Source organism: Paraphaeosphaeria sporulosa (genome assembly GCF_001642045.1).
Source record: "Paraphaeosphaeria sporulosa strain AP3s5-JAC2a unplaced genomic scaffold CC84scaffold_8, whole genome shotgun sequence".
Taxonomy (NCBI): Eukaryota; Fungi; Ascomycota; class Dothideomycetes; order Pleosporales; family Didymosphaeriaceae; genus Paraphaeosphaeria; species Paraphaeosphaeria sporulosa.
Window position 1 is genome coordinate 323,363 of NW_017253367.1, and position 11,571 is coordinate 334,933.

Below are 11,571 nucleotides of genomic sequence, written 5' to 3' on the forward strand. Positions count from 1 at the left end.
AGAATCCAGTTGCTGACTGCATTGCCAAAAGGTGCTCACTACCGGCGGACCTGAGGGCGACATCTGCTCCTAGCTACTGACTGGCTATTGGCACATCATCCCAGAATATTTCGTCGACGAGCGGTCATACTACAAGCTCGAACTCGTGAACTGCCTCTTCAACGACGGCATCCACATGTAGGAGGTCGCACTTGGCCGCGACGTAGATTTAGCCACCGGCTACGGTCTAGCATTCCGCACCCGCAAGGTGAAGGGAGCCTTCGACCAAAAACCCTACGCATTTTGTCTGCCGCTAGTTATACGGGGACGAAGAAGACGAGTATGATAGAGACACCGGTTTAAAGTGCTTGGCGTAGAATGACCAGTTCCTCCCCTATGCGGTCGCTTCTTACTGGGTAGAACATAAGAAGTCGGGCAGCAGCAGCAAGAGCTCTATAGGGGGGTATCAATGAAGATCAGACGCTAGTATGACACTACATGCACATTGACGCGAATTCCACGGTAGACGTCACGCATGAGATTGAACACGGTTCGTACATCAGATAAGCACACTTGCTACAGGTATAGTAACAACATCTGATTCTCGGAATGGTGCACGAGCACCAGCACTGGGACCGCGACGACTACCTCAATTTCCGCTGCAAGATTCTCGCTGGAATTCGCGAGATTTTAGAAGACTACATGGAAAATAAGGAAGTCAGTGAGGATGTAGCGTAGGAGAACCTCTGCAACAACGACAACGGCGCTTATATCAAGGGCAACGGGCTCGATCCAAACGCCAAGCCATAGCTTGACGGGAAAGATGGACTTGATATGGACTCAGTCATGATGTCCGCATGGAGCTAGGGGACGGATAAGGTCGACCATGAAGTCACCGTGGATACCGCTGTTTTGGTGAAGATCAAGAACGACGCCAAAGGGAATAAGGTGGGACCTGCGGACGCGCGGGGGAGGGTTTCCACCGAAAGATGCTGCGTTCGTGAGGAAATTATATCCGTGGGATCAGGCAGCGTACGAGAAGTGGAAGCGGGCTAGAACTGAGGGGAAGTGAAGTGTACCACATGTGCAGAGCATTTCAAGGCATACTCTTCGTCTTAAATCCCTTGGGAAAGGGAACAGGATAGTGGCTATGCGATAAAACGAGTAGAATAGAGCACATAAACTTAGTGCATAGGCACCCAGTTGACGAGATCGACAGTCATGCAAACGGCCCTGTCATTCCACAAGCAGAGTGAGATGACATAATTCTACACGGCCTTCAGTTCAAGTCCTATCCCAAAGTACAGATAATTGCAATATACTCACCAGCTGCCTTGCTAAGTATGCAAACCTCAATTGGAAATACATCGTCTCATGAATAGAACCCATATTCAGGCTCGCTAAAGTCGTTAAATCGTAAGCTAGAACTAAGAAACGTAGAGGAAATACGTGCGAAAGCAACCCCTGATCCCCATCAAGCCTAAAATGCCGCTCATCCTCAGTACCTCTCAATCAACCACACCCTGCGCTCCTCATCCGACATCTTTGACAGCATCTCGTGCTCGCTCTTCTTCATCGCCAGGTAGTCCCCTACGAACTCTTGCCCAAGTGATTCTACCAAGTCATCATCGTGGACTAGAGCGAATGCCGCCTCTGCAAAGCCAACGGGCAGCTTCTGTGTGATACCGTATGTCGCCCTCCCTTCTTCATCCAGTGATGATGGGTTTATCCGTACATCTCTTTGTGGAAAGTCCACGACATTACTCTTCAGTCCCAATATCCCACCCGCGAGAATCGCATTGATGGCGAAATACATATTCGCGAAGCCATCGAGGCATCGGATCTCCCATCTACCACCGCTAACTCGTCGAAGCGGCACTTCGCGGTTCTGCGTGCCCCACGCGACCCATGTGCCGCCGGTCCAAGAGTCGTCTGCTACACGGTCGTAGCTAACTACTTCGGGCAGCGTGAATGCGCAAATCGCAGGCAAATGTTTAAGCACACCGCCGACGAAGAATTGGAGGTCTTTATCGGGAGGATCCAGTGAGATGTGTGCGTGCGCTGCGGTTCCAATGCCAGGAAATGGCTTAGGATGCAACGTAGCTCGTAGGCCATGGAAGGCTGCTATCTGCGCGACGACCTGCCGGGCCTGGATCAAGGAGTCCACGGAGGCCAATAGCGGCTGGGGAGCTAGGACAAACTCGTACTGCCCTTGGCCTGACTCGGAGTGGAATTGTTGGACCTCGATTCCGATGTCTGATAAAGACGTAGCGATCTCCGCGAGCAAGGGGATTTGGAGCCATTGTTCGGGCGACATGGTTCCCCATGCGTGCGTTCGTGTCAATGGTGTGAAGGCTTCGTCTTGCGGGGCATCACTCCGCCGCAGGAACGTGACTTCGATCTCGAAGCCACATAGGAGCTTGACTACAGATATATCATAAGCATAGGCGAATCTTTTTGTCTGAAGGTTCACTTACTTCCACGATTATATTGCAGATCGTTGATCAACAGCTCCATATTAGCACGCGGGCATTCCCGGATCCGGTTGCCTCTTTCATCGCGCCAAAATGATAACACAGTTGCAGAGGGGATTGCATCTCGATGATGCGTCCGCCGAAGGGATCGCAGGTCTGGCTCCACGTAGATCTGCCCAATTGGGTTCATGACAGGCGTGGAACCATCATTCTGGAGCGTTCCTGTGTTGCCCTGCGAAATTCCAATTCTGCTACCCGAGCGCATCATGCGGTCAAATTCTTTGATTGGAACCATGCGTGCTCGTATGGTAGACATGTAGTCGAGCCACTGGACGTACACAAGCTTGACTTCAGGGTTCTGTTGCATGAAGGTATCGTATAGCTGGGTGTCATAGACCTGAGGTTCCGTCGGTGGAGGAGGGAACGGCGGAGGCTGGTATCCCTCGGACGGTGTTCGAGGTGCTGTTGATGAAGGATACGGAGGCGCGAGTGGCGATGCATGTTGTTGTAGATTCAAGCCGGGTGGCATTGAAGCAGCGTTCGGAGAGGTTGACGACTCTACGGGCGACTTGATGTTGTATGTGAGTGTTTTTGGTGGCACGAAAAGATCGTTGAATACTGCCTCGTATTGCAGGTTGTAAAGGATATTGGAGTTGTTGAACAATATGTCTTTGGTCATTGCGATAGCTTGGTGAGGCGTCACGTCTTCCTTTTCGACGTATTCGATTAACAGCTGCCCGTGTCAGCTTTCTGTGTGCCGGTTTTCGTGCTCCAAATGTACGGTGGGTTACTTACATCCAACCAAACCTCACGAAACTGCACGTTTGCAAGCCAATATGTCTCCGGCAAATAATGCCCGTCGCTCGAGTAGAGCAACTTGCTGCCAGGAGTGATTTCCAGTGCCTGTCGCAATATTGCTTTCTGCCCATCTCGACTCACCATAGGAAACACTTCCCCGATATCAAGATAAACGTTCTTATACACCGTGGCCAGATATCCGGCTTCTCGGGTGTAGGGGTATGCTGAATGAAGCAGGACAAAAGGAACATTGGTATAGTTCTCGATCACAGGCTGCAGACATCCTGGATTTGACTTCAGTAGGTCGATATCCTTGTCTCCAAGCCCAGTATGTAGCTGCAAAGGCTTCGACATAACATCGAGGCGCGGAGTCTCTTCAGAAAGAATTTCCAGTGTTCGCAATACGAGATAGTCATTGAGGGCTTTTCGTTCGATGCGGTACTTCTTCTTTCGCACACATCGCTCTACATAGCGTTCGAAGGGGTGACCGACATCTCTTGCAGCTCGTTCATAATCTGGTTCGATGTCCAATCCGGTCCTGTAGCAGATTACGGTCTTGAAGCCGGCTACTTCCGGGTCTAGGATCGCTTCTTGGATTTCTTTTTCGAACTCTTCGGTTAAGGTAACCCATGTGTCTGTGAAGAACGTAGCGGCGTCGAGATCATCGTCCGTAACCCCAACTAGCAGGCTCTCCATGAGCCGCTCGGCTACGGTCTCGATCCTCACTATGCGCTTGCTTGGCGCCTTTGTATACCGGTTGTGCCAGTGATACGGGAGTACTTTGTCTGGGTTGGAGAGGCCATCGTCGATGAGCAGGGCATGTACTCCTTGAAAGCATTGCTGATTCAACCGCTCTGGATCTGTCCTCAGCCACTCCTCACGCTGGGCGAGAAGCTCTTCCCAGTTTGCATCGTCAGGGCACTCGTACAGCCGGCGTAGCTGTCGCGCTGCTCTCAGATGAGGAAGCGACTTGAAAGCATCTCTCATCGCCCGCCCTTGCGCTTCGGTAGTTATCGACTCAAGCGGGATCGTGTCTACCAAAGCGGGCTGGATGATGTTATGTGCATGGTTGTCTATGATTGGGAAGTTGTTCACCACGTGACGTAGACTGTCGACTGTAGGTTTAGGGGGAGCTTCCATCGTGCCATGCAAGGGAGAGCCCCAAAATGCCGAGATGGAGGAATTTAGTTCACGGTTTGTCGCTATGTGAATATAGACGTCATGAGTATTATCGAATACTTATCGTCCCGTCGGACGTGTTGGGTGTTGAGGGTGCCTCTTCGTTCGTCAGCCTCGCATACTCAAGCGCACATGGTCATCAGACCACATCGCGAAGCCGGGTGCGCCTGCGCAAACGAAGTCCGCGTTCTCTAGCATGTTCTCGGGGGCATACTTACTTCAGACTAAAAACGCTTCGCAAAATATCCCACCTCTCGTACATGTGCGTACAACCTAGACAATGAATCTGCTGCTTAGCCAACTACGCAGATGCTGTGACGTCGGCGCGTACGGAAGCCCCGGTAGAGAATAGGCGCTCCACAGAGGTCGAAGATGCAGCAAGCGCCGAACTCGATTGCACTCACTGATGCGAGATTTGGTAGAGTTGATAAGCCTCACAGAGTAACCATTAAACGCACAACGAGAATCAGTCGTCTGATGTTGGAAGAGAATCTTGATGTGGGATATACAGCACTAGGCCACGCAGCCCAAACCACTTTAGGCAGTAGCGCATGACTTTTGTAGAACAGAGGCCTCGACCAAACACACTGCATCAACCATCGCAAAAACTATCATACAGCACCTCATAAGATTGTCTCGTCCTCTGAGGCCCTCCATCTCTCGCTCCACTTTCCCAACCTCTCAAAATCTCTACACACCCTCTTCGTCCCCCACCCCGGCGCCACTGCGGTCCCCGTCTCTTCATCCACAACCAAATCCTCTAGATTACTATCCGCAGCACACATCAGCGCATGCCTTAGATACTCAAAGCAATGATCTAAATGATACAGACCCCTTTCTCCGCCCATATTCTCGATGTAGTGGTTGATCAGCGAGTGCTTGCCCTGCAGCTTGTGCAGCTCGTTGACGCGAGAGTAGTACGCAATGCGGATGCCGTGGAGACAGTGAATTTGGTGGTATGCGGCGACCGCTTTGGGTGGGGAGGCGATGTGCGGATGTTCGACGAAGCCTTTGCCTTTGGGGATGAGGGAGGCCCAGGCGGATTGGGTTAGGGCGGAGGGCTCGCCAGTGAACGTGAAATTCTCGGACGACCAGACTTCGGGAGTGTGACCTGATGGTGCTGAATCGCCTCGTTAGTACGAGTTATCTGATGAAGAAGTTGGCTTGAGGGTGTGCGTACAGAGATATCCATCATTGGAGAATCCACCAACGGGCCAGTAGCTCCAGGCGATGCCGAAAAGTATGCCAAGAAGCGTGAAGAAAAAGTGCGATGTCACAGTCTTCCAAAATGGTCCTTTCATTCCCTGTTGACAAATTTTAGTGGGTGGTTTAGACGGTGTAGGCTCGTGCTCGTCGATGAGCAATGAAGTGTATTTGCCATCGGGACGGCGCTTGAAACGTTCAAAGAAGGCCATTCCGATGGAGTAACAGTGTTCTAAATATTAGAACAGAATCTGAGACATAGATCAATGGTTCATAATCAGTATAAGAGAGTGCATACTTGTGTGGCGTCGCTTAGGTGAACAAAGAAACGCGTACTTTGCTATTCACACACAGACTAGGTATAGCCCATACAACTCTTGACCGGCTTCCAGATCTAGAAGATCATGTTATATGCCTCTGTCCAGGTTTTTTTTGTTGCTGGAGAGCGTTGGTGCGGTATTTGAAAAAGGTGTGGTCACAGTTGCGGCCATCTCAAGAGTCACGACTCAACATCACCTCAGCGAACGCAAGGTCATAGACCTGTCACCAGAGAAGCAGTGTGACCTATATTCCTCTAGCCTCTTAGTGATGCTCTGTATGCACGTTAGTGAGAATTTCCAATAAAATAGTACATATTCAATTTTTCTTTACTCCATGCAACGGCAAACCGTGTATAAAATCCACCGAGGCAACTTCTCCCAAACGCGAATCAGCTCACCAGGAAATTCAACACAGCCAAAAACTACCCCCAGAAATGCTTCATCTCTACTTCCACGCTCCAAATCCAACCCCCGACGCCCGCAAGCCAAAACCACCCAACCCCCCTCCCACTCCAATCCATACCCTCCCACAATCTCACAATCCCACCACCCCGGATCCTGTCTCCGGATCCTGTCTCCATACCACCCCTCCCAATATCGCCGAGAAAATCCCCCAAAGGATTCATTGCTAGCTTCATTGCTAGCCCCCATTCCCCGGAATCCCCATCGCCCACCTCACATGTGCAGCATTCCTGCTACACAAGTCTACCCCGCACGGTGATGGAGGTAGTCACAGCCACCGTGCATTCCCACGTCCGGTCTACATTTCCGAGGAACAGGTCTGGCGCCAGCGCGCTGTCATCGCCGAAGGAGCGAGACCTAGCGAGCAGTACTTTCCCCGGTGTATGGTGATGTGAGGTGAGGTGAGATGAGCAGGCACCGGTGGAGAGCGAGGGGGCGCAGCAGACGCCACATTCCGCTGCGGACGCGCGCCTACATCACGCCCTCGCAGAATTATACCAGGTAGACTAGGTATTACAAATTGCCTTTTGGATCCCGGTGGTACATGTCACATATGAGAAGGTCGTAGAAAGGCAGCACCTATAGAGGAAGCACATTACAAATTGATAAACTCATCTCAGTATACACAGAATGTATTCACATCTACTGCCGAATACTAACTGAACAAAGCAAAGGATGGATATAAAGCCGAGCGCCTCTCAGTGCGGGAGAATTAAGGCTGCCGTAGAGAGAGACAAGATATACACAAACACTTCCCGCACGCTATGCAAAAAGTTCGAACCCAACCCAACTAGCTCAAGGTGCTCGCACTCCGTGCTGGGCAGCGCTTACAGCAAGATCATGGCCGCGCCCGAGGCGATGGCGCCGAGGATATAGGTCGCGATGCCAAAGTAGCCGACTGAGACGTGGGACACGGTCAGGCCACCGGCCGCAGCGCCCTGGCTGCCAGACTTTGATGAGCTACCGCCGGTAGCGAGCGCGGCTCCACCGGTGAGGGTGCCGGTCCCGCCCTCGCCGGCCTGTTTGAGGAGAGAATCGCAAGCAGCAGCGGTGGTAGCAGCGGCCTGCTTGAGGGTAGCGGAACCCTTGAAGTCGCAGGCATTGGCGGCCTTGTTCTGGGCCTTGTAGTAGGCGTTCAGCGCGAAGGCGAGCTGCTCCTTGGGCTGGCACATGCCGTACGCGCCGTAAGGGCCCTTGGTGGCGTTGCGGTTGATACCAGCGCAGTACTCGCCCTCCTTCATGCCGCACACAACACCGAAGAGAGAGCCGACGTCCTCGTCGGTCTTGACGGAATCGGAAACGCCGCATGAGATGGTATCCATCATGCACGTGCAAGCCTGGACGTTGACGACAGGAGGGAGAGGGTCGGAAGGAGCGCCCCAGTTGCTGTTAACGGAGGGACACTTGGCGGCGGCAGTGTTGGTAGGGTTGTAGTTGGCCATCTTAACGCCAGTGGGTGTAGCCTTAGCAATCTCCTTGGAAAGATTGTCGAAGTCCTTGTTGGTGGTGACCTTGCCGCCGCTAACGGTAGCGAGACCGAACTTGTTCTCCTCTTCGTGGAACATGTAGACGATACCTCCAGACCAGACATCGTTCATCTGTGAGCCGTAGAGAGCCTCTACCTCCGTGAACAGACGGGGACGGACTTCGTTACAACCGTACTCGGCAAAGAACACGGGGACGTTATAGCTCTCGAACTCCTTGGTACGCACATCGAAGCCAGACTTGGTGAAAGATGAGTCGCCGCACCAAGAGTAGATGTTGTAGCCCCAGAAGTCGATAGATTCTGCGCTGTCACCACAGTCAAAGTAGTTGGCGAGGTTCTCGCGGATGTCGGCGTCGTCGTTCGTGGCATAGCCAACACCGATGGTGCGGTAGCCCTTGCTTTTGATGTATGATTTGGAGTCGCGGACAGCGGCCTTAACGAATGCACTAGCGAAGGTGTTGTTCTTCTGGTTGGAAACCTCGTTACCGGCAAAGAAGCCAAGGGTGTTGCTGTATTGCTGCATCTCATCGATTACGGAGGCGTAACGCTCGAAGAGAGGCGTGTTCCACTCAGCATCCTCGCGGTTGATGGACGTCTTAGGCTCGGACAAGTCGGCGACGACGTAGATACCGGCATCCTGGAGAGCGGTCATGCACTCCTTGTGGTCCTTGGTGGGGTCGATGGCGTACACACGGATGGTGTTGGTCCGCAGCTTCTTCAGGTACTCGATATCGCGCTTGCACGACGTGCTGTCGGCCAAAGGATCCGTGTAATCAGAGCTGGAGTTAGTCGAGCCAGCGGCACCAACACCTTGCTGGTAGGCAACACCACGCATATAGCTAAAAAAAAGACTTAGAAGGGATCTTCGGCGTGGCATAGGCTTGGCTACTCACAATTGTGTGCCATTGGTCTTGTAGAAGAACTTGCTGCCCTTGATAACGATAGGGTCAACTTCCGCGACAGCAGTGGCCGCGAACAGCGCGGCGGCTGCGAAAGAAAACTTCATAATGTGTAACTGATTTGTGGTAGGTGTTCAGTGGAGTGCGGCGATGAGCAAGGCGTAGGGCACTCTGTGTACCACGGAAGGAGCGTTTGACGTGGTGTTTGCCTGGGGTGGCACGAGGAAAGAGCCGGAGGCAGAAGGAGTGTTTGGCGGAATTGAAAACAGGTATATGTAGAGAGCGACGTGGATAAACAATAAAGAAGGAAGAAACACGGGTGAAGCAACTCGAGTAAAAGAGTGTATGGAGTTCAAGTGTTGGCGGGAGAAGTGAAGCTCATACAAGCTCGGGTCTCAGGGGTTTCGTCCCAAACAAGGCTAGCGGCCAAGGCCTCGTCCACACTCTCCACAATACCATGTCCGTCGCAATCTTCTGTCTTTCAACGGACGTTGCCACTCTGACCAGTCATAGCGCAAGCAGTTAAGACTGCGTCGAGTTCCGAACGGCGCTCCAGCTTAAAGTCTGCCTTTGTGTCTCTGGGAGTCTGCATTTTGTGCGCTTGTGCCTCCGTACTGCGTGGTGCATGCAGAGCGATCCACAAGTCTAGATGCGACACACAATGCCCCACCCGTGCCTGCGTCAAAATCCTAAATTAAGGCTTCTGGAACTCCACTGGTGACGAGACATGGCGCTTTGGCCTTTTTGGCAGAGCGCCGTGGCTGGCGGTACGACGCGGGACAAGGTAGAAATGTGTCTTGCACATGTACACCAATGTCTTGCAGATAAACTGGTGTAAGGGGCGGGCAGAAGACATTATACCTGTTCGCATAGAGTTTCCAGTCAAGCCTCTCCCGAGGCAGAAGTACCTTACGGACGTGTTGTTTCGCCCAGCGGGCTGCCTGGTCCACGCAGCTGAAAGATGTCCGCAGCATCCGCAAAGGGCAGGTCTGGAAGTTGGCCGACGAGGCTGCTCTACATACTCTCGGAGACGCTTTCGGGGTCGGTCGTCGCCATATATTCTCGTGGCTAAGCCAGCAGCTAGCTTGCGTAAGACATGCCGGAGTGCACTCGTTTGCTTGCTATGCATGGCTCCATTGGGCGACTATTTGGCCCACGCATCGAGCGTGCACCACGCTTGAAGCGTCGTCCTGTGGCTGGGTCAGCAATCTCGATTTGGCCCGCGTAGGCTACCGTTCCAACCTGCCACGCGGCGCGCGCGGAGACTAAAATGGGAGGACATGCACGGTATATTCACAATCCAAGGCAGGCTGATAATTATTCTGCGAACCAGGGCCCATGCAGCGCAGAAAGTGGTTTTGGCCATGGCGATAGCGCTAAAGGTACCTTCATCTACCGCCCCATGCTTGCTCCCGCTGGACAAGTTATTTCAAAGCAGCGGTCCGTGTGTTGGCGCAGCAGAAATACAGGTTGACAGAAGCGACACGCACAATTGGCAGCAGCGCGCACGCCGTCCGCGCGCTTGCTCAAAGTGTTGAGGGGCTCCTGAGCAAAGCCTTCAGCCCCGTTGCGCTGCGACATTCGCCCGTTTGGCAGGGATGCACGACGGCGCCACCGACGAGAGAAAGCCATCGGCGATAAGCCTATCGCTATCGACAGCCAGGGGGCGGGCAAGTTGGCATGTCCAATCTCATGTCGGGCTGGGTGCTTCCGGGAGCCGCCATGCCTGTTTGCGCTGGTGCTGTTTGATCGCCGGACGGGCCCATCTACCGCAAATCGTCCCTCTGCCAATTGGTGACGTGATGCAACAGCGGCGCTGGTTGACGGCGGGACGCTGGCGGGAGGCGAGCCGCGAGACAGCGAGCACCGGCGCGTTCCTCTGGGAGCACGCCAGCAAGTCGCCGCAACGTCCATGTCGTGTGGGAAGCGAAGCGCGTGTTTGGAGCGAGTCCCAGGCACACCCGGGCGGGGACGGCGTCGGGGACAGACGGCTGCTGGCTGTGGTATTTTTACAATGCCGATCTACTGCGCTTCACATGGCGATCCGCCACGCCCGCGTCGGTGCCAGTGCGGACACGACGAGCGAGGAATGGGAATGCAGTTGCACTCTCGCAGCACGCGCTGGCTGCGCTGCCAGTCGAGACTCGCTCCAGTGCGCGCGCAGCCGGGCCAGCGATCGCATGGGCGACGGCCTGCCATGATGAACCTGCTAGACGAGCGAGAAAAGTGGCGACGCATGCAGTGCGCAGCTTCTCGCCGTCAAGGAAATCCTGGATCGGGCCACTAGCGCCAGCGTTGAGGCGGGCAAGCGGCGGCGAGGATTCGCTGCCAAGCCGTGAGCCTTCCAGCCCCTGAGTGAATACCCATTATTGCCATAAACCTGCCGCTCCCTGCCCGCTCGCATTCTTCTTGCACGTCGCTCTCTTCCCAGCCCGCCGACCCCACCCGTGTTTTTCTTTCCGTCTGTCGTTTGCATAGCTGCGTGCGAGAGACATTGCTGGACGCCAGCGTGCCACTCGTGCCTTCCCACCGCGCGGAGATCCGTTGCGGTTGAGCTAGCCGCACCTGCCACGCGTAATAGCTGTTGTCGAAGCAACGCCTACTGCATTCGCCGGACCGTCACTCGCTCTCAAAGCACGCCCTTTGCCTCTTGTCAGTCGAGCCAGCGGCCCCCTAACCAAGCACGCCCTCGACCCTCGACGCCGGGACAACCACCGCACCAGGCCCGTTCCACGCTCGCAAATTCCTCACGTCAACACTGGACGCTCGCC

General features: G+C 53.9%; 5 protein-coding genes across 5 annotated transcripts; 2 read left to right on the plus strand and 3 right to left on the minus strand.

Annotated features, from left to right (window-relative positions):
- Window positions 1-1,122: 1,122 nt before the first annotated feature.
- On the minus strand, window positions 1,123-4,875 carry CC84DRAFT_1166452 (glutamine synthetase/guanido kinase). The gene is made up of 6 exons (XM_018178963.1): window positions 4,762-4,875; window positions 4,649-4,703; window positions 3,249-4,529; window positions 2,457-3,186; window positions 1,306-2,403; window positions 1,123-1,247 (listed from the first exon to the last, which is right to left on the minus strand). The coding sequence occupies exons 3-5, from the start codon at window positions 4,389-4,391 to the stop codon at window positions 1,478-1,480; spliced, it is 2,799 nt and encodes a 932-aa protein (XP_018032985.1). The 5' UTR covers window positions 4,392-4,529; window positions 4,649-4,703; window positions 4,762-4,875; the 3' UTR covers window positions 1,123-1,247; window positions 1,306-1,477.
- A 178-nt stretch (window positions 4,876-5,053) lies between these two features.
- On the minus strand, window positions 5,054-5,731 carry CC84DRAFT_1097786 (uncharacterized protein; the record flags this gene model as incomplete). The annotated part of the gene is made up of 2 exons (XM_018174731.1): window positions 5,054-5,550; window positions 5,611-5,731. 2 exons carry the CDS (start codon window positions 5,729-5,731, stop codon window positions 5,054-5,056), a joined length of 618 nt encoding a protein of 205 aa, XP_018032986.1.
- Window positions 5,732-6,283: 552 nt separating this feature from the next.
- CC84DRAFT_1166455 (uncharacterized protein) lies at window positions 6,284-6,833 on the plus strand. Its single transcript, XM_018178964.1, has one exon. It carries the CDS (start codon window positions 6,388-6,390, stop codon window positions 6,583-6,585), a length of 198 nt encoding a protein of 65 aa, XP_018032987.1. The 5' UTR covers window positions 6,284-6,387; the 3' UTR covers window positions 6,586-6,833.
- Window positions 6,834-7,242: 409 nt separating this feature from the next.
- CC84DRAFT_1097616 (1,3-beta-glucanosyltransferase gel4 precursor) lies at window positions 7,243-8,907 on the minus strand (the record flags this gene model as incomplete). Its single annotated transcript, XM_018174723.1, has 2 exons — window positions 7,243-8,740; window positions 8,795-8,907. 2 exons carry the CDS (start codon window positions 8,905-8,907, stop codon window positions 7,243-7,245), a joined length of 1,611 nt encoding a protein of 536 aa, XP_018032988.1.
- Window positions 8,908-9,896: 989 nt separating this feature from the next.
- CC84DRAFT_1178239 (uncharacterized protein) lies at window positions 9,897-11,001 on the plus strand (the record flags this gene model as incomplete). Its single annotated transcript, XM_018180326.1, has 3 exons — window positions 9,897-10,024; window positions 10,106-10,244; window positions 10,363-11,001. The coding sequence occupies 3 exons, from the start codon at window positions 9,897-9,899 to the stop codon at window positions 10,999-11,001; spliced, it is 906 nt and encodes a 301-aa protein (XP_018032989.1).
- Window positions 11,002-11,571: the final 570 nt, after the last annotated feature.